Genomic DNA, 20,661 nt, shown 5'->3' with positions numbered 1-20,661 from the left:
ACGGCCCCTTATGACGTCATTGTTGCGGTGGTTACATTGCGTCACGGTCGCGTGGGTTTTCGCGCGTGTGTTGCGTCATCCGAATGCAGATGCGTGACGTCACGAGGCTACGTCATCGCAACATCCGGGGGATCGCGCAGCAGTGGGGGGGGGGGAGAAAACCCGCCACGTGACGCGGCAGCAGCCAATGAACGCCGCGAACGGGCCCCGGGGGGGAGGGGGGGGGGCGGAACACACCGGAATCGATTCCTGCCGCCGACATTCGAAACTTATGAATCGATTCCGATCTCCGTGCAGGATTTCCGCATGTAATCGGAATCGATAGGCGGCGATTCGATTTGTGTGATTCTCACGACACCCGCGACCAGGCGAGGTAGTTGGAATCGATTGTGGACAATTCGTCACGATTCTGAGAATCGATTCCGCACGTGTTGAAGCTTCCTCCTTCACCCACGTGGCGGCGTTTTAATGATATCGGCGGTGCGAGGCTAGATGAGGGTCGATTTTTTCGCGAGATTTAAACTCCTCGGCAGGCCCAAGATGTCTTTGGCTAACGGAGAGCAGCGCACGTACAGAGACGCGCTGGACACAACGGGACGTGAGTTGTTTTTTTGTTTTTGTAACAATTTTTTTTTATTTAAATTTTCATTTTTCATTCATTCTGTTCGTTCGCGATCGTTCGCTCTGTCCTTCAGCTACCCGCTTGTCTGCTGGGTTTCAACCCAGAGGTCGCAACCGGGTACCCGATACCCGTACGATACCCGGCTACCCTTACCCGGCCACGGGTACCCATTTGCGACCCTGGTGCAGCCGGGTACGGGTACGGGTAGGCCGTGAGTCACTGGTGAGTCACCGTGTGTCACTCATTTCGGGTAGGGTACGGGTAGGGAACGGGTACCCGGCCGGGTACGGGTACGGGTAGGCCGTGAGTCACTGGTGAGTAACTGTTTGTCACTCATTTCGGGTAGGGAACGGGTACCCGGCCGGGTACGGGTACCCATTTGTGACCCTGGTGGGGCCTGGTACGGAATCAAAACCCGTTTGCGACCTCTGGTTTAACTCCCCGAACGGGAAGGACATCTTCGCCTGTTAGCCGGATCGTGTGAGGAGCTCACAAGCTCCTAGAAAGATCTGGGACGCGGTTCCTTCCCGTCATCGACGGTGAACTCCTCCGGCAGGCGAGGGCTGCCTTGGTTGGGTCACGTAGCCCGCGTGCCCAGCCACCGCGTCCTCCTGTACCACATCACTCCATCTCTTCTCCAGCCCGTGTCACTCACTCACTCACTTAGCCACTTACTCAGCCACTCAGCCACTCACTCACTCACCCACGCACCCACTCAGCCACTCACCCACTCAGCCACTCACCCACTCACTCACCCAGCCACTCACTCACCCAGCCACTCACTCACCCAGCCACTCACTCACCCAGCCACTCACTCACCCAGCCACTCACTCACCCAGCCACTCACTCACCCAGCCACTCACTCACCCAGCCACTCACCCACCCGCCCACTCTTCACTCACCCACTCACTCACCCAGCCACTCACTCACCCACCCACTCAGCCACGCACTCACCCAATGCAGCTTCTGTTTGGCCGCATAGAGGGGGCTAAACCGGCGCGACACGGGCTGGAGAAGAGATGGAGCTGATGGGTGGCTGGGTAAGTGAGTGGCTGAGTGGGTGAGTGAGTGCATGGCTGAGTGAGTGGCTGGGTGGGTGAGTGGCTGGGTGAGTGAGTGGCTGGGTGAGTGAGTGGCTGGGTGATTGAGTGGCTGAGTGGGTGGGTGGCTGAGTGGGTGGGTGAGCGAGTGGGTGAGTGAAGAGTGGGCGGGTGGGTGAGTGGCTGGGTGAGTGAGTGGCTGGGTGAGTGAGTGGCTGGGTGAGTGAGTGGCTGGGTGAGTGAGTGGCTGGGTGAGTGAGTGGCTGGGTGAATGAGTGGCTGGGTGAGTGAGTGGCTGGGTGATTCAGTGGCTGAGTTGGTGGGTGGCTGAGTGGGTGGCTGAGTGGGTGCGTGGGTGAGTGAGTGGCTGGGTGAGTGAGTGGCTGGGTGGGTGGGTGGCTGAGTGGGTGGCTGAGTGGGTGGCTGAGTGGGTGGCTGAGTGGGTAGGTGAGTGGGTGGGTGCGTGGGTGGGTGCGTGGGTGAGTGGGTGGGTGAGTGGGTGGGTGAGTGACTGGGTGATTGAGTGGCTGAGTGGGTGGGTGGCTGAGTGGGTGGCTGAGTGGGTGAGTGGCTGGGTGAGTGGGTGCGTGGGTGAGTGGGTGGGTGGGTGAGTGAGTGGGTGGGTGAGTGGCTGAGTGAATGAGTGGGTGAGTGGCTGAGTGAGTGGGTGGGTGAGTGAGTGGCTGGGTGAGTGGCTGGGTGAGTGCGTGGCTGAGTGGGTGAGTGGTTGAGTGGGTAAGTGGGTGAGTGAGTGAGTGACACGGGCTGGAGAAGAGATGGAGTGATGTGGTACAGGAGGACGTGGAGTTGAGTGGACTTGCCGATGACCGGTACCAGCGGTGTCAAGATCGGCCTCTATGGAGGAGGAGGAGGCTCGCGAAGGACGCCACTGGACAGTGCCAGGCTAGGTGCGCTTAGATGCGGCTGGGCAGTTTGTCGGTCATCTCCGTCAACCCCATGGCACCTACCCTAATGTATAGTGTATAGTAGTGCAGTGTAGTGTATAGTGGTGTATAGCAGTGTAGTGTGTAGTGTATAGTAGTGCAGTGTAGTGTATAGTGGTGTATAGCAGTGTAGTGTATAGTAGTGTATAGCAGTGTAGTGTATAGTAGTATATAGTGTATAGTAGTGTATAGCAGTGTAGTGTATAGTAGTGTATAGCAGTGTAGTGTATAGCAGTGTAGTGTGTAGTATATAGTAGTATAGTAGTGTACAGTAGTGTAGTGTACAGTAGTGTAGTGTTTAGTAGTGTATAGCAGTGTAGTGTGTAGTGTATAGTGTATAGCAGTGTAGTGTATAGTGTATCGTAGTGTAGTGTATAGCAGTGTAGTGTATAGCAGTGTGTAGTGTATAGTAGTGTAGTGTATAGCAGTGTAGTGTATAGTAGTGTATAGCAGTGTAGTGTATAGCAGTGTAGTGTGTAGTATATAGTAGTATAGTAGTGTACAGTAGTGTAGTGTACAGTAGTGTAGTGTTTAGTAGTGTATAGCAGTGTAGTGTATAGTGTATAGCAGTGTAGTGTATAGTGTATCGTAGTGTAGTGTATAGCAGTGTAGTGTATAGCAGTGTGTAGTGTATAGTAGTGTAGTGTAGTGTATAGCAGTGTAGTGTGTAGTGTATAGCAGTGTAGTGTATAGTGTATCGTAGTGTAGTGTATAGCAGTGTAGTGTATAGCAGTGTGTAGTGTATAGTAGTGTAGTGTAGTGTATAGCAGTGTAGTGTGTAGTAGTGTATAGTGTATAGCAGTGTAGTGTATAGTGTATCGTAGTGTAGTGTATAGCAGTGTAGTGTATAGCAGTGTGTAGTGTATAGCAGTGTAGTGTGTAGTGTATAGTGTATAGCAGTGTAGTGTATAGTGTATCGTAGTGTAGTGTATAGCAGTGTAGTGTATAGCAGTGTGTAGTGTATAGTAGTGTAGTGTAGTGTGTAGTAGTGTATAGTGTATAGCAGTGTAGTGTATAGTGTATCGTAGTGTAGTGTATAGCAGTGTAGTGTATAGCAGTGTGTAGTGTATAGTAGCATACTTGTCAACCCATTGGTTCCCCCAGCACCTCGGAACGTAATTGTTCAACATAATCGCTGCTATTATCAAACATTTGTTTCAAAAATCTGTAGTTGTGGGGGACGCTTCGATGTTGTCTTGGCGGACGAGTCACCCCCCTCACCACCCCACCTTGTGAAAGAGCTTCTTTAGCTCAACGCGGGTTTAGTCGCTGGGGAAATACACTTCTGATTCTTCACGATGAAAACTAAACGAACGTGATGTCATTTTAATTTCACTGAGTTCTATCGAAAAACCCACGCGGCCACGGGAAGAGAGCGAGAGAGAGAGACACGCAAACTCCAAATATACAGCAGCAGGCATCGGGGGTCGGGATCGAACCCACGACCTCCTGTATACCAGGCGAGGTAGTTAACATCTCCTAGCCACCGTGATGATGATGAGAGAGAGAGACATGCAAACTCCAAATATGCAACAGGCATCAGGGTCGGGATCGAACCCACGACCTCCTGTACACCAGGCGAGGTAGTTAACATCTCCTAGCCACCGTGATGATGATGAGAGAGAGAGACACGCAAACTCCAAATATACAGCAGCAGGCATCAGGGTCGGGATCGAACCCACGACCTCCTGTACACCAGGCGAGGTAGTTAACATCTCCTAGCCACCGTGATGATGAGAGAGAGAGACACGCAAACTCCAAATATACAGCAGCAGGCATCAGGGTCGGGATCGAACCCACGACCTCCTGTACACCAGGCGAGGTAGTTAACATCTCCTAGCCACCGTGATGATGATGAGAGAGAGAGACACGCAAACTCCAAATATACAGCAGCAGGGGTCGGGATGAAACCCACGACCTCCTGCATCCCAGGCGAGGTAGTTAACATCTCCTAGCCACCGTGATGATGATGAGAGAGAGAGACACGCAAACTCCAAATATACAGCAGCAGGCGTCAGGGTCGGGATCGAACCCACGACCTCCTGTACACCAGGCGAGGTAGTTAACATCTCCTAGCCACCGTGATGATGATGAGAGAGAGAGACACGCAAACTCCAAATATACAGCAGCAGGCGTCAGGGTCGGGATCGAACCCACGACCTCCTGTATACCAGGCGAGGTAGTTAACATCTCCTAGCCACCGTGATGATGATGAGAGAGAGAGACACGCAAACTCCAAATATACAGCAGCAGGCATCGGGGGTCGGGATCGAACCCACGACCTCCTGTATACCACGCGAGGTAGTTAACATCTCCTAGCCACCGTGATGATGATGAGAGAGAGAGAGACACGCAAACTCCAAATATACAGCAGCAGGCGTCGGGGGTCAGAATGGAACCCACGACCTCCTGTATACCAGGCGAGGTAGTTAACATCTCCTAGCCACCGTGATGATGATGAGAGAGAGAGAGACACGCAAACTCCAAATATACAGCAGCAGGCGTCAGGGTCGGGATCGAACCCACGACCTCCTGTACACCAGGCGAGGTAGTTAACATCTCCTAGCCACCGTGATGATGATGAGAGAGAGAGACACGCAAACTCCAAATATACAGCAGCAGGCGTCAGGGTCGGGATCGAACCCATGACCTCCTGCACACCAGGCGAGGTAGTTAACATCTCCTAGCCACCGTGATGATGATGAGAGAGAGAGACACGCAAACTCCAAATATACAGCAGCAGGCGTCGGGGGTCAGAATGGAACCCACGACCTCCTGTATACCAGGCGAGGTAGTTAACATCTCCTAGCCACCGTGATGATGATGAGAGAGAGAGAGACACGCAAACTCCAAATATACAGCAGCAGGCGTCAGGGTCGGGATCGAACCCACGACCTCCTGTACACCAGGCGAGGTAGTTAACATCTCCTAGCCACCGTGATGATGATGAGAGAGAGACACGCAAACTCCAAATATACAGCAGCAGGCATCGGGGGTCGGGATCGAACCCACGACCTCCTGTATACCAGGCGAGGTAGTTAACATCTCCTAGCCACCGTGATGATGATGAGAGAGAGAGACACGCAAACTCCAAATATACAGCAGGCGTCAGGGGTCGGGATCGAACCCACGACCTCCTGTATACCAGGCGAGGTAGTTAACATCTCCTAGCCACCGTGATGATGATGAGAGAGAGAGACACGCAAACTCCAAATATACAGCAGCAGGCATCGGGGGTCAGAATGGAACCCACGACCTCCTGTATATCAGGCGAGGTAGTTAACATCTCCTAGCCACCGTGATGATGATGAGAGAGAGAGAGACACGCAAACTCCAAATATACAGCAGCAGGCGTCAGGGTCAGAATGGAACCCACGACCTCCTGTATACCAGGCGAGGTAGTTAACATCTCCTAGCCACCGTGATGATGATGAGAGAGAGAGAGACACCGCAAACTCCAAATATACAGCAGCAGGCGTCAGGGTCAGGAATGGAACCCACGACCTCCTGTATACCAGGCGAGGTAGTTAACATCTCCTAGCCACCGTGATGATGATGAGAGAGAGAGACACGCAAACTCCAAATATACAGCAGGCGTCAGGGTCGGGATCGAACCCACGACCTCCTGTATACCAGGCGAGGTAGTAACATCTCCTAGCCACCGTGATGATGATGAGAGAGAGAGAGACACGCAAACTCCAAATATACAGCAGCAGGCGTCAGGGTCAGAATGGAACCCACGACCTCCTGTATACCAGGCGAGGTAGTTAACATCTCCTAGCCACCGTGATGATGATGAGAGAGAGAGACACGCAAACTCCAAATATACAGCAGCAGGCATCAGGGTCGGGATCGAACCCACGACCTCCTGTACACCAGGCGAGGTAGTTAACATCCTAGCCACCGTGATGATGATGAGAGAGAGAGACACGCAAACTCCAAATATACAGCAGCAGGCATCAGGGTCGGGATCGAACCCACGACCTCCTGTACACCAGGCGAGGTAGTTAACATCTCCTAGCCACCGTGATGATGATGAGAGAGAGAGACACGCAAACTCCAAATATACAGCAGCAGGCAGGGTCGGGATGAAACCCACGACCTCCTGCATCCCAGGCGAGGTAGTTAACATCTCCTAGCCACCGTGATGATGATGAGAGAGAGAGACACGCAAACTCCAAATATACAGCAGCAGGCGTCAGGGTCGGGATCGAACCCACGACCTCCTGTACACCAGGCGAGGTAGTTAACATCTCCTAGCCACCGTGATGATGATGAGAGAGAGAGACACGCAAACTCCAAATATACAGCAGCAGGCGTCAGGGTCGGGATCGAACCCACGACCTCCTGTATACCAGGCGAGGTAGTTAACATCTCCTAGCCACCGTGATGATGATGAGAGAGAGAGACACGCAAACTCCAAATATACAGCAGCAGGCGTCAGGGGTCGGGATCGAACCCACGACCTCCTGTATACCAGGCGAGGTAGTTAACATCTCCTAGCCACCGTGATGATGATGAGAGAGAGAGACACGCAAACTCCAAATATACAGCAGCAGGCGTCAGGGGTCGGATCGAACCCACGACCTCCTGTATACCAGGCGAGGTAGTTAACATCTCCTAGCCACCGTGATGATGATGAGAGAGAGAGACACGCAAACTCCAAATATACAGCAGCAGGCGTCAGGGTCGGGATCGAACCCACGACCTCCTGTACACCAGGCGAGGTAGTTAACATCTCCTAGCCACCGTGATGATGATGAGAGAGAGAGACACGCAAACTCCAAATATACAGCAGCAGGCGTCAGGGTCGGGATCGAACCCACTGACCTCCTGCACACCAGGCGAGGTAGTTAACATCTCCTAGCCACCGTGATGATGATGAGAGAGAGAGACACGCAAACTCCAAATATACAGCAGCAGGCGTCGGGGTCAGGATCGAACCTACGACCTCCTGTATACCAGGCGAGGTAGTTAACATCTCCTAGCCACCGTGATGATGATGAGAGAGAGAGAGACACGCAAACTCCAAATATACAGCAGCAGGCGTCAGGGTCGGGATCGAACCCACGACCTCCTGTACACCAGGCGAGGTAGTTAACATCTCCTAGCCACCGTGATGATGATGAGAGAGAGAGACACGCAAACTCCAAATATACAGCAGCAGGCATCAGGGGTCGGGATCGAACCCACGACCTCCTGTATACCAGGCGAGGTAGTTAACATCTCCTAGCCACCGTGATGATGATGAGAGAGAGAGACACGCAAACTCCAAATATACAGCAGGCGTCAGGGTCGGGATCGAACCCACGACCTCCTGTATACCAGGCGAGGTAGTTAACATCTCCTAGCCACCGTGATGATGATGAGAGAGAGAGACACGCAAACTCCAAATATACAGCAGCAGGAATCGGGGGTCAGAATGGAACCCACGACCTCCTGTATACCAGGCGAGGTAGTTAACATCTCCTAGCCACCGTGATGATGATGAGAGAGAGAGAGACACGCAAACTCCAAATATACAGCAGCAGGCGTCAGGGTCAGAATGGAACCCACGACCTCCTGTATACCAGGCGAGGTAGTTAACATCTCCTAGCCACCGTGATGATGATGAGAGAGAGAGACACGCAAACTCCAAATATACAGCAGCAGGCGTCAGGGGTCGGGATCGAACCCACGACCTCCTGTATACCAGGCGAGGTAGTAACATCTCCTAGCCACCGTGATGATGATGAGAGAGAGAGAGACACGCAAACTCCAAATATACAGCAGCAGGCGTCAGGGTCAGAATGGAACCCACGACCTCCTGTATACCAGGCGAGGTAGTTAACATCTCCTAGCCACCGTGATGATGATGAGAGAGAGAGAGACACGCAAACTCCAAATATACAGCAGCAGGCGTCAGGGTCAGAATGGAACCCACGACCTCCTGTATACCAGGCGAGGTAGTTAACATCTCCTAGCCACCGTGATGATGATGAGAGAGAGAGAGACACGCAAACTCCAAATATACAGCAGCAGGCGTCAGGGTCAGAATGGAACCCACGACCTCCTGTATACCAGGCGAGGTAGTTAACATCTCCTAGCCACCATGATGATGATGAGAGAGAGAGAGACACGCAAACTCCAAATATACAGCAGCAGGCGTCAGGGTCGGGATCGAACCCACGACCTCCTGTATACCAGGCGAGGTAGTTAACATCTCCTAGCCACCGTGATGATGATGAGAGAGAGAGACATGCAAACTCCAAATATGCAACAGGCGTCAGGGTCGGGATCGAACCCACGACCTCCTGTATACCAGGCGAGGTAGTTAACATCTCCTAGCCACCGTGATGATGAGAGAGAGAGAGACACGCAAACTCCAAATATACAGCAGCAGGCGTCAGGGTCGGGATGGAACCCACGACCTCCTGTACACCAGGCGAGGTAGTTAACATCTCCTAGCCACCGTGATGATGATGAGAGAGAGAGAGAGACACGCAAACTCCAAATATACAGCAGCAGGCGTCAGGGTCGGGATGGAACCCACGACCTCCTGTACACCAGGCGAGGTAGTTAACATCTCCTAGCCACCGTGATGATGATGAGAGAGAGAGACATGCAAACTCCAAATATGCAACAGGCGTCAGGGTCGGGATCGAACCCACGACCTCCTGTACACCAGGCGAGGTAGTTAACATCTCCTAGCCACCGTGATGATGATGAGAGAGAGAGACACGCAAACTCCAAATATACAGCAGCAGGCGTCAGGGTCGGGATGGAACCCACGACCTCCTGTACACCAGGCGAGGTAGTTAACATCTCCTAGCCACCGTGATGATGATGAGAGAGAGAGACATGCAAACTCCAAATATGCAACAGGCGTCAGGGTCGGGATCGAACCCACGACCTCCTGTACACCAAGCGAGGTAGTTAACATCTCCTAGCCACCGTGATGATGATGAGAGAGAGAGAGACACGCAAACTCCAAATATACAGCAGCAGGCGTCAGGGTCTGGATGGAACCCACGACCTCCTGTACACCAGGCGAGGTAGTTAACATCTCCTAGCCACCGTGATGATGATGAGAGAGAGAGACATGCAAACTCCAAATATGCAACAGGCGTCAGGGTCGGGATCGAACCCACGACCTCCTGTACACCAGGCGAGGTAGTTAACATCTCCTAGCCACCGTGATGATGATGAGAGAGAGAGACACGCAAACTCCAAATATACAGCAGCAGGCGTCAGGGTCGGGATGGAACCCACGACCTCCTGTATACCAGGCGAAGTAGTTAACATCTCATAGCCACCGTGATGATGATGAGAAAGAGACACGCAAACTCCAAATATACAGCAGCAGGCGTCAGGGTCGGGATGGAACCCACGACCTCCTGTAGACCAGGCGAGGTAGTTAACATCTCATAGCCACCGTGATGATGATGAGAGAGACACGCAAACTCCAAATATACAGCAGCAGGCGTCAGGGTCGGGATGGAACCCACGACCTCCTGTACACCAGGCGAGGTAGTTAACATCTCCTAGCCACCGTGATGATGATGAGAGAGACACGCAAACTCCAAATATACAGCAGCAGGCGTCAGGGTCGGGATGGAACCCACGACCTCCTGTACACCAGGCGAGGTAGTTAACATGTCGCCAGACACGACCGTTATGAACCCATCAATGTCATAGTTACCGTCATAACATCATTGCCGAATCATCGTCGTCATCATGATTCGTGATTTATTTTCCGTCAGATCGTCCAGGCACGATGTTCGTCAGCCTCGGGATCGAAACGCCCCCCCCTCCCCCCCCACGAACCTCCTGCATACCCGGCAAGGGAGCTAACATCTACACCGACCGCAACCCTCTCTCCTCACTCTCTCCTCACTTTCCTCCCTCTCTCCTGACTCTCACCCTCTCAGGGCCGCTGTCCCTGCGGGAGGCTGTGACGCTGTTGGCGCGAGGCGTGGGCGCGGGCCTGGTGGTGGCGCTGCCCTCCGACACGGTGTACGGCCTGGCGTGTCGCGCCGGCAGCCCACGGGCGCTGCGGCGAGTCTACGACGCCAAGGGGCGCGACGGCGGCAAACCGCTCGCCGTGTGCGTGGGGGACACGCGGGAGGTGGGCAGGTGGGTGAGGGTGACGGAGGGTGAGTTTACGGGTGAGTGAGGGAGGGTGTGGGTGAGAGTACGGGTGGGTGAGGGAGGGAGGGTGTGGGTGAGGGTACGGGTGAGGGAGGGAGGGTGTGGGTGAGTGTACGGGTGAGGGAGGGAGGGTGTGGGTGAGGGTACGGGTGAGGGAGGGAGGGTGTGGGTGAGTGTACGGGTGAGGGAGGGAGGGTGTGGGTGAGTGTACGGGTGAGGGAGGGAGGGTGTGGGTGAGAGTACGGGTGGGTGAGGGAGGGAGGTGTGGGTGAGTGTACGGGTGAGGGAGGGAGGGTGTGGGTGAGAGTACGGGTGGGTGAGGGAGGGAGGGTGTGGGTGAGGGTACGGGTGAGGGAGGGAGGGTGTGGGTGAGTGTACGGGTGAGGGAGGGAGGGTGTGGGTGAGAGTACGGGTGGGTGAGGGAGGGAGGGGTGGGTGAGGGTTAGGGTACGGGTGAGTGAGGGAGGTGTGGGTGAGGGTGAGGGTACGGGTGAGTGAGGGAGGTGTGGGTGAGGGTGAGGGTACGGGTGAGTGAGGGAGGTGTGGGTGAGGGTGAGGGTACGGGTGAGTGAGGGAGGTGTGGGTGAGGGTGAGGATACGGGTGAGTGAGGGAGGTGTGGGTGAGGGTGAGAGTACGGGTGAGTGAGGGAGGGTGTGGGTGAGGGTACGGGTGAGTGAGGGAGGTGTGGGTGAGGGTGAGGGTACGGGTGAGTGAGGGAGGTGTGGGTGAGGGTGAGAGTACGGGTGAGTGAGGGAGGGTGTGGGTGAGTGAGTGAGGGAGGGAGGGTGTGTGTGAGAGTACGGGTGAGGGAGGGTGTGGATGAGTGTACGGGTGAGGGAGTGAGGGAGGGTGTGGGTGAGAGTACGGGTCAGTGAGGGAGGGTGTGGGTGGTGGGTGAGGGTACAGGTGAGGGAGGGAGGGAGGGTGTGGGTGAGAGTACGGGTGAGTGAGTGAGGGTGTGGGTGAGAGTACGGGTGAGTGGGTGAGAGTACGGGTGAGGGAGGGAGGGAGGGAGCGTGTGAGAGTACGGGTTGAGTGAGTGAGGGTACAGATGTGGGGCACGGTTGAAGGACAGTTGTGGTGACAGGGGAGAAATCTACGTACCTGGGCAGTGTGCTTCTGACCAGCTTCGGTTTGTCAGCAGAGGTCTCAATTCCGAATCAGTCGAGCGGCAATATCTTTCCATCGGTTGCGTAACGCTGTGTGGAAGCTACCTGGTGTGTCACTCCGCACGAAGCTTCAGGTCTTCTCGGCCACGGTCATTCCCTCCCTTCTCTACGCTTGCGAAACGTGGACCCCCCTAATGGAGCATCTTCGCCGGTTGGAAACATTTAGGCTGTCATGCCTACGATCCATCCTGGGTTTAACCTGCAGGCTGGATTGTGTGAGGAGCTCACAAATACTTGAAATATCTGGGCACAGTCTCATCGGTGAGCTCCTCCGGCAGGCAAGGCTGCGTTGGCTGGGTCATGTAGCCCGCATGCCCAGCCACCGCATGCCTAAACAGCTTTTGTTCGGCCGGATCGAGGGGGCTAAACGGGCACGGCACGGGCTAGAGTAGAGATGGAGTGATGTGGTACAGGAGGACGTGGAGCTGAGTGGACTTGCCGATGACTGGTACCAGCGGTGTCAAGATCGGCCTCTGTGGAGGAGGCTCGTGAAGGACGCTACTGGGCAGTTGGAGGCAGTCGCCCTCCAGCAACAGCGGAGGGCAGAGGAGCGATGCTCACAACAAAGAGCGGAGCCCCGGGTGGCTCAAACACAGCAACGTGGCACAGTCGGGGGCACAGGTGGTGCAACTGCCAGTCATCCATGGCACCTGGTTCCACACTTCACGTCACCGTGGTGACGTCACCGCCACTTAGTGGCGGATGGCAGTCGTTGTTGTGTATGGGTGAGAGTATAGATAAATGTGTGTACAGGTGTGGGTACATGTGAGAGTGTGGGTGAATGTGTGTACAGGTGTGTGTACAGGTGTGTGTACAGGTGTGTGTTCATATGAGAGTGTGGGTGAATGTGTGTACAGGTGTGGGTACATGTGAGAGTGTGGGGGAATGTGTGTACAGGTGTGGGTACAGGTGAGAGTACAGGTGAATGTGTGTACAGGTGTGGGTATAGGTGAGAGTACAGGTGAATGTGTGTACAGGTGTGGGTATAGGTGAGATTACAGGTGAATGTGTGTACAGGTGTGTGTACAGGTGAGAGTGTGGGTCAATGTGTGTACAGGTGAATGTGTGTACAGGTGTGTGTACAGGTGAGAGTGTGGGTGAATTAGAGTAGGGGTGACTGTATGGGTGTGCAGGTGAGAGCGGGGGTGAGTGAGTAGGCGGAGGTGGGTGAGGGAGTGCCGGTGAGTTTAACAGCTGAGCGGTGTACAGATGGCGATGACGATTCTGCCAATAACGACGATTCAATACGGTGCTGCTGCTGCTGATGTTGATGTTGGAGGTGTTCATCTTCTTGGAGGTCATATTCTTAGGTTTTTCGGTAAAGTCACGTAGGTAAAAAAAAAATCTAAATTAATAACCTAAGAATATGAATCCTTGCAGTCACACGAAAGCTTCAAATCTCGAACTTCTTGGAGGTGTTGTTGACGATGTCGATGATGATTCCGGTGTTGCCGACGAGGGCGCCAGGCTCTGCCACGTGACGGTGTCTGACGAGGTGCTGCAGGACTTGCTGCCGGGCCCAGTCACGCTGGTGTTCAAGAGGAAACCCGAGCTTCACCCCGCACTCAACCCCAGCACACAGGTAGAGGTCCACCTCCTTCTCCACCACCACCACCACCACCAACTCACCACTACCTTCACCACCAACTCCACCACCTCCACTACCACCTGCACCACCTCCTTCACCCCATCCAGCAACTCCACCACCACTACCTCCACCACCACCACCAACTCCACCACTACCTTCCACCACTACTACCTCCTCCACCACCTCCTTCTCCACCACCACTAACTCCACCACTGCCTCCACCACCACCTCCACCATCTCCTTCACCCCATCCAGCAACTCCACCACCACGTCCACCACCTCCACGTCCACCACCTATACTACCTCCATGTCCACCACGTCCTCCACCACCACCTCCACTACCTCCACCTCCCCCACCTTCACCCCATCCAGTAACTCCACCACCACATCCACCACCACGTCCTCCACCTCCACCACCTCCACCTTCACCACGTCCCCACCACCTTCACCACGTCCACCACCTCCACGTCCACCACCTCTACTACCTCCATGTCCACCACGTCCTCCACCCCCATCTCTACCACCTCTACCTCCCCCACCACCTCCATTACCGCCACCACCACCTCCTCCACCACCTCCACTACCACCTCCACCACCTCCTTCACCCCATCCAGCAACTCCACTACCACGTCCACCACCTTCACCACGTCCACCACCTTCACCACGTCCACCACCTCCACATCCACCACCTCCACCTCATACCGCCACTTCTGGTGGGAAGGGCATCCACTAGAGGGCGCTGTTTTTACAAAAGATGTCAAGTAAATTTTTTTACAACAAAAAAATATTTTAATTCTTTACTATTTTTGAAAACTATTTTTGAAAAACTATTTCTTTAACACATTTTTTTACAATTGTTAACACGATTATTTGTCGTCTTGGTTCTTTCGGTAAAGTCACGTAGAAGGGAAGTAATAAAATAATAAAAATAAAACATAATAAAATACAATTCTCACGACGTTTCGGCCACAACGCAAGCAGCCGTCGTGAGAATTGTTTTATGATGTTTTATTTTTATTATTTTATTACTTCCCTTCTACGTGACTTTACCGAAAGAACCAAGAAGATGAATCCCTGCAGTCACGAAAGAAGCTTTAAATCGATTATTTGTATTTACCAAGTATAAGGCTTCACTCATATCTTACGTAGCTCTTTTAAAAAGAAGCGGAGCTGGCTATCAACAAATGATATCTCGACGAAGTTGGTGGCTTATCATCATCATCATTGTCGCGTGGAAATTTATAGCAGCAGCCAAATATTCTTAAACGCGCCATGTCGATTATAAATGTGGAGGGAAAAACCGAAGGACCCGGAGAAAAATTAACACCACCACGGGGAGAAAGAGAGACACGCAGACTCCAAATATACAGCAGCAGGCGTCATTAGGGTCTGGATCGAACCCACGACCTCCTGCGTACCAGGCGAGGTAGTTAACATCTCCTAGCCACCGTGATGTTGATGATGAGAGAGAGAGAGAGACACGCAGACTCCAAATATACAGCAGCAGGCGTCATTAGGGTCTGGATCGAACCCACGACCTCCTGCGTACCAGGCGAGGTGGTCAACATCTCGTGAGCGTTGCACGTGCGCCGCGCCGTCCTTCGGGGGCGCTCCTCACTTGGCAGCACTTGCCCCGGCGGTGTGTTGAAGGCTACGCGGGGGACCTTTGTCTGCGTGCGTGTGTGTGTGTGTGCGTGTGTGCGTGTGTTCGTGTGTGCGTGTGCGCGTGCGTGTGCGCGCGTGTGCGTGCGTGTGTTCGTGTGTCCGTGCACGTGCGTGCGTGTGTGTGTGTGCGTGTGTGTGCGCGTGTGTGCGTGTGCGTGCGTGTGTGTGTGTGCCTGCGTGTGTGTGTGCGTGCGTGCGCATGTGTGTGCGTGCGTGTGTGTGTGCGTGTGTGTGTGCGTGTGTGTGTGTGTGCGTGTGTGCGTGTGTGCGTCTGTGTGTGTGCCTGCGTGCGCGTGTGTGTGCGTGTGTGTGTGTGCGTGTGTGTGTGCGTGTGTGTGTGCGTGCGTGTGTGTGCGTGTGTGTGTGTGCGCGTGAGCAGCTGGTGGGGGTCCGAGTCCCCGAGCACGCCGTGCTGCGCCAGCTGTGCCTGCAGCTGCAGGAGCCGCTCGCCCTCACGAGCGCCAACGCCAGCGCGCAGCCCAGCTCCCTGCACGTGCACGTACGTCGCGAGGACGGGCAGGGTGACGGTGGTGGTGGTGGTGGTGGGTGGCGGTGGTGGTGGCGGTGGTGGCGGTGGTGGTGGCGGTGGTGGCGGTGGTGGTGCCGGTGGTGGTGGTGGCGGCGGCGGTGCCGGCGGTGGTGGCGGTGGTGGTGGTGGTGGTGGCGTGGGTGGTGTTGATGGTGTTGGTGGTGATGGTGTTGGTTTAGGCTACACGGGGTAGAACTTTGTGTGTGTGAGTTGCAGGAGTTCAGGGAGCTGTGGGGTTCCCTGGCGGTGGTTCTGGACGGGGGCCCACTGGGCGACCCCAGTGACCCGACCTCACGTCTGGGGTCAACGGTTGTCGACCTCTCCATGCCCGGAAGCTTCAGGATCATAAGGGCCGGCGTGTACGTCCACACTCACACAGCTACACACAACAAACACAAAGTTAATAACAGGGTTTTTCCCATTTTTTTCTGGCAACAAAACTGAAACCTTTTTACGAGGATTCACGTCTGCATTAACCACAATACTTGCAGTCAAAATGCAAACAAAAACACAATCTGATAATATATGCATTGTTCTTGAAAGTGATTGGTCCACACCAGAGACAGCTTTCTTTTGAGCCTCGACCCAATTGGTGTTTGACCAGAGGACGCCAAAAGGCGTCCACAGGTCAAAGACAATGCTGCACTATCAATGTAACGAGGGCTCGGGGTGAGCATCTACATCACTAGACCTCCTTAGTCAAAATATAATAATAGCCGTGAGCGGGAATCGAACTCTGGTCGCCAGGTTTGTAACGCAGAGCGCAAACCGCTGCACCACCGCTCCCCACACAGCTACATACAAAGATAACAAAAACAAAGGTCCCCCGTATAGCCTGTTGGGGCAAGTGCTGTTAGCGAGCACCTATGATGGCCAGCACGGCACACGAACGGGGTGGGTGGCCAACACCACGCCCTCTGTTCTCAGGGTCTCCATGTGACTCCACAGATCTCCATGCTGCAAGCCTTTGGGTCTGTATGCGATTATGGATCTTCATGCGAGTCATTGCTGACAGATGAGACCATCAGCTCACTACCCAAACTATAAATAAAACAATTGTTTTTATTGTAGCAGCGAACGGCCCCGCTGAGCTTGTACGGCTCTCTTTCAGAAGTGACCTGGCGATCACAAATGACGAAGTGGTTCGTCGTCGTCGTCGTCATCGTCACGTGGATGTTTATAGCAGCAGCCAAATCATCTGAACGCGCGACGTCGATTCTAAATGCGGAGGGAAAAACCGGAGAACCTGGAGAAAAATCCAAATGACCACGGGGAGAGAGAGAGACACGCAAACTACAAATATACAGCAGCAGGCGTCAGGGTCGTGATCTAACCCACGACCTCCTGCATACCAGGAGAGGTAGTTAACATCTAGCCACCGTGATAATGATGAGAAAGAGACGCACAGACTCCAAATATACAGCAGGCGTCAGGGTCGGGATCGAACCCACGACCTCCTGTACACCAGGCGAGATAGTTAACATCTCCTAGCCATCGTGATGATGATGAGAGAGAGAGAGACACGCAAACTCCAAATATACAGCAGCAGGCGTCAGTGTCGGGATCGAACCCACGACCTCCTGTACACCAGGTGAGGTCGTTAACATCTCCTAGCCATTGTGATGATGATGATGATGATAGAGAGAGAGACACGCAAACTCTAAATTTACAGCAGCGGACGTCAGGGTCGGGATCGAACCCACGACCTCCTGTACACCAGGCAAGGTAGTTAACATCTCCTAGCCACCGTGATGATGATGAGAGAGACACGCAAACTCCAAATATACAGCAGCAGGCGTCGGGGTCGGGATCGAACCCACGACCTCCCGTATACCAGGCGAGGTAGTTAACATCTCCTAGCCACCGTGATGATGATGATGAGAGAGAGACACGCAAACTCCAAATATACAGCAGCAGGCGTCAGGGTCGGGATCGAACCCACGACCTTCTGTATACCAGGCGAGGTAGTTGACATCTATGCTGGGGGTGAGGGGGGGTTGGGTGACTGTGTGAGGACCAGCGCGGTGTTTTGCGATGTCGTTAAGTTCACAACTAAGAAGCCGTAATGCGGTTGAGGTGGCTGCCCTGACTCGGACATTAAAAGCGATGAGCCAGCATCGTTGCGAGCCTGGGTTCCAATCCGGGTTGCAGCTGGTCACCAGCTGGTCACCAGCTGGTCACCAGGTGGTCACCAGGTGGTCACCAGCTGGTCACCAGGTGGTCACCAGCTGGTCACATGGTGGTCACCAGCTGGTCACCTGGTGACCAGCTGGTGACCAGCTGGTGACCACTTGGTGACCACCATGTGACCAGCTGGTGACCAGCTGGTGACCAGCTGGTGACCAGCTGGTGACCACCATGTGACCAGCTGGTCACCAGCTGGTCACCAGCTGGTCACCAGCTGGTCACCAGCTGGTCACATGGTGGTCACCAGCTGGTCACCAGCTTGTCACATGGTGTTCACGTGTATTCCGCTCTCTCTCTCGTGAGACCCAATCAGCTGTAAAGGCAGCGGTGGCAGCGTCATTGGTGAGCGGTGGGGGACGATGAGACCACAGATTTGCAAGGAGTGGCCTCACAGTTTTCGCAACTAAAAATGTGTGTTTTCTCCTGACGCTGTCGTTTCAGGGCGTGCGACAGGACCCTGGAGATTCTGCAGAAGAAACACGGGTTAAAGTTGGACCCCGGGACGGGGTGACGCGGATGGTGAAGTGAGTGTGAGTGTTAGTGAGTGAGAGTGAGTGTGAGTGTTTGTGAGTGTTAGTGAGTGTTTGTGAGTGTGTGAGTGTGTGAGTGTTGGTGAGTGTTAGTGAGTGTGAGTGAGTGTTGGTGAGTGTGAGTGAGTGTTGTTGAGTGTTGGTGAGTGTGTGTCTGTGTGTGTGGAGGTAGTGTAGCGGTTAGCACGCTGCGCTATGATCTCGGAGACCTGGGTTCGATTCCCGCTCATGGCTAACACCAGTGACGATTATCTGAACCGGTCCCGGGCCTCCCCTAGGTCGACTCAGCCTCAAATGAGTACCTGGTGCAGTGTGTAAACATCACCACTCGGGAGACAAAGGCGGTCGGGCGTGGTGCTGGCCACCCACCCCCTCGTGTACCGTTCCAGCCTTCATAGGTGCTTGCTAACAGCACTTGCCCCCACAGTCTGTTAAGGCTATACGGGGGATCTTTGTCTTTGTGTGTGGCGGGGGTGGGGGGTGTTGGTGGATCATGGGAGGATGGGTAACGAGCGAGGCTTCTCAGTGTCACTCCCCCTCTGCAAGCTTGTGCGGGTCACTCTTCTCTCCTCTCTGTTACATCACAGGCACCCGCAGCGGCACCGCACACGTCGGCACGGCTCGCGTGGACACGCTCCCAGCGCGACCGCGACCTCGTACCCCCCCCAGCCCCCCCAGCCCCGCTGTAATAAATATAATGTGGGGGGGGGGGGGGGGTAGAGCAAGCACGGTCGACAATAACGCGTGTGAGATGCGTACGCGGGCACACGGGGGGGGGGGTGGGGGGGGGTGGGGGGCTTGCAAAGATCGAGGCGCGTGGGTAGCGTCTGGAACAGAGGTCGCAAACGGGTTTTGATTCCTTACCCGTACCCGGCCGCACCAGGGTCGCAAACGGCTACCCGTACCCAGCTGTACCCGTACGGGTATCGGGTACCCGATTGCGACCTCTGGGATGAAGCCATGTTGCAGGCGCGGGTGGGTTGATACTAGGAACTTGAATTGTGAGAAGAGACAAGACGTTGGGAAATGAGTGACAAACGGTTACTCACCAGTGACTCACGGTCTACCCGTACCCGTACCCAGTCGGGTACGGGTAGCCGGGTATCGGGTAGGGTACGGGTATCGGGTAGGGTACGGGTATCGGGTAGTGTACGGGTATCGGGTAGGGTACGGGTATCGGGTAGGGTACGGGTATCGGGTAGGGTACGGGTATCGGGTAGGGTACGGGTATCGGGTACGGGTATCGGGTAGGGTACGGGTATCGGGTAGGGTATCGGGTAGGGTACGGGTATCGGGTAGGGTACGGGTATCGGGTAGGGTACGGGTATCGGGTAGGGTACGGGTATCGGGTATCGGGTACGGGTATCGGGTACGGGTATCGGGTAGGGTACGGGTATCGGGTAGGGTATCGGGTAGGGTACGGGTATCGGGTAGGGTACGGGTATCGGGTAGGGTACGGGTATCGGGTAGGGTACGGGTATCGGGTAGGGTACGGGTATCGGGTAGGGTACGGGTATCGGGTAGGGTACGGGTATCGGGTAGGGTACGGGTATCGGGTAGGGTACGGGTACGGGTATCGGGTAGGGTATCGGGTATGGTACGGGTATCGGGTATGGTACGGGTATCGGGTATGGTACGGGTATCGGGTAGGGTATCGGGTAGGGTACGGGTATCGGGTAGGGCACGGGTATCGGGTAGGGTAGACGGGTATCGGGTAGGGTAGACGGGTATCGGGTAGGGTACGGGTATCGGGTAGGGTAGGGTATCGGGTAGGGTACGGGTATCGGGTAGGGTAGACGGGTATCGGGTAGGGTAGACGGGTATCGGGTAGGGTACGGGTATCGGGTAGGGTACGGGTATCGGGTAGGGTACGGGTATCGGGTAGGGTACGGGTATCGGGTACGGGTATCGGGTATGGTACGGGTATCGGGTATGGTACGGGTATCGGGTAGGGTACGGGTATCGGGTAGGGTACGGGTATCGGGTAGGGTACGGGTATCGGGTAGGGTAGACGGGTATCGGGTAGGGTACGGGTATCGGGTAGGGTACGGGTATCGGGTAGGGTACGGGTATCGGGTAGGTAGGGTATCGGGTAGGTATCGGTAGGTAGGGTATGGGTATCGGGTAGGGTACGGGGGTAGGGTACGGGTATCGGGTAGGGTACGGGTATCGGGTAGGGTACGGGTATCGGGTAGGGTACGGGTATCGGGTACGGGTATCGGGTAGGGTACGGGTATCGGATACGGGTATCGGGTA

At 54.7% G+C, this 20,661-nt stretch overlaps 1 protein-coding gene across 2 annotated transcripts; it reads left to right on the top strand.

Moving 5' to 3' along the window:
• The first annotated feature begins 436 nt into the window (after window positions 1-436).
• Window positions 437-18,986, top strand: LOC133356979 (threonylcarbamoyl-AMP synthase-like). 2 transcript variants are annotated; one of them, XM_061574716.1, is made up of 6 exons: window positions 437-598; window positions 10,517-10,721; window positions 13,374-13,488; window positions 15,539-15,658; window positions 15,905-16,047; window positions 18,317-18,986. In XM_061574716.1, the coding sequence occupies exons 1-6, from the start codon at window positions 493-495 to the stop codon at window positions 18,384-18,386; spliced, it is 759 nt and encodes a 252-aa protein (XP_061430700.1). In that variant the 5' UTR covers window positions 437-492; the 3' UTR covers window positions 18,387-18,986. The 2 variants fall into 2 exon arrangements, with proteins under 2 accessions (XP_061430700.1, XP_061430699.1); XM_061574715.1 differs by having other exon boundaries at window positions 13,287-13,488.
• The last annotated feature ends 1,675 nt before the right edge of the window (window positions 18,987-20,661 follow it).

This window comes from Lethenteron reissneri, chromosome 56 (assembly GCF_015708825.2).
Source record: "Lethenteron reissneri isolate LAM-NWPU_2019-01 chromosome 56, ASM1570882v1, whole genome shotgun sequence".
NCBI classification, from domain to species: Eukaryota; Metazoa; Chordata; class Hyperoartia; order Petromyzontiformes; family Petromyzontidae; genus Lethenteron; species Lethenteron reissneri.
This window is presented reverse-complemented; position numbering and strand designations above follow the sequence as displayed.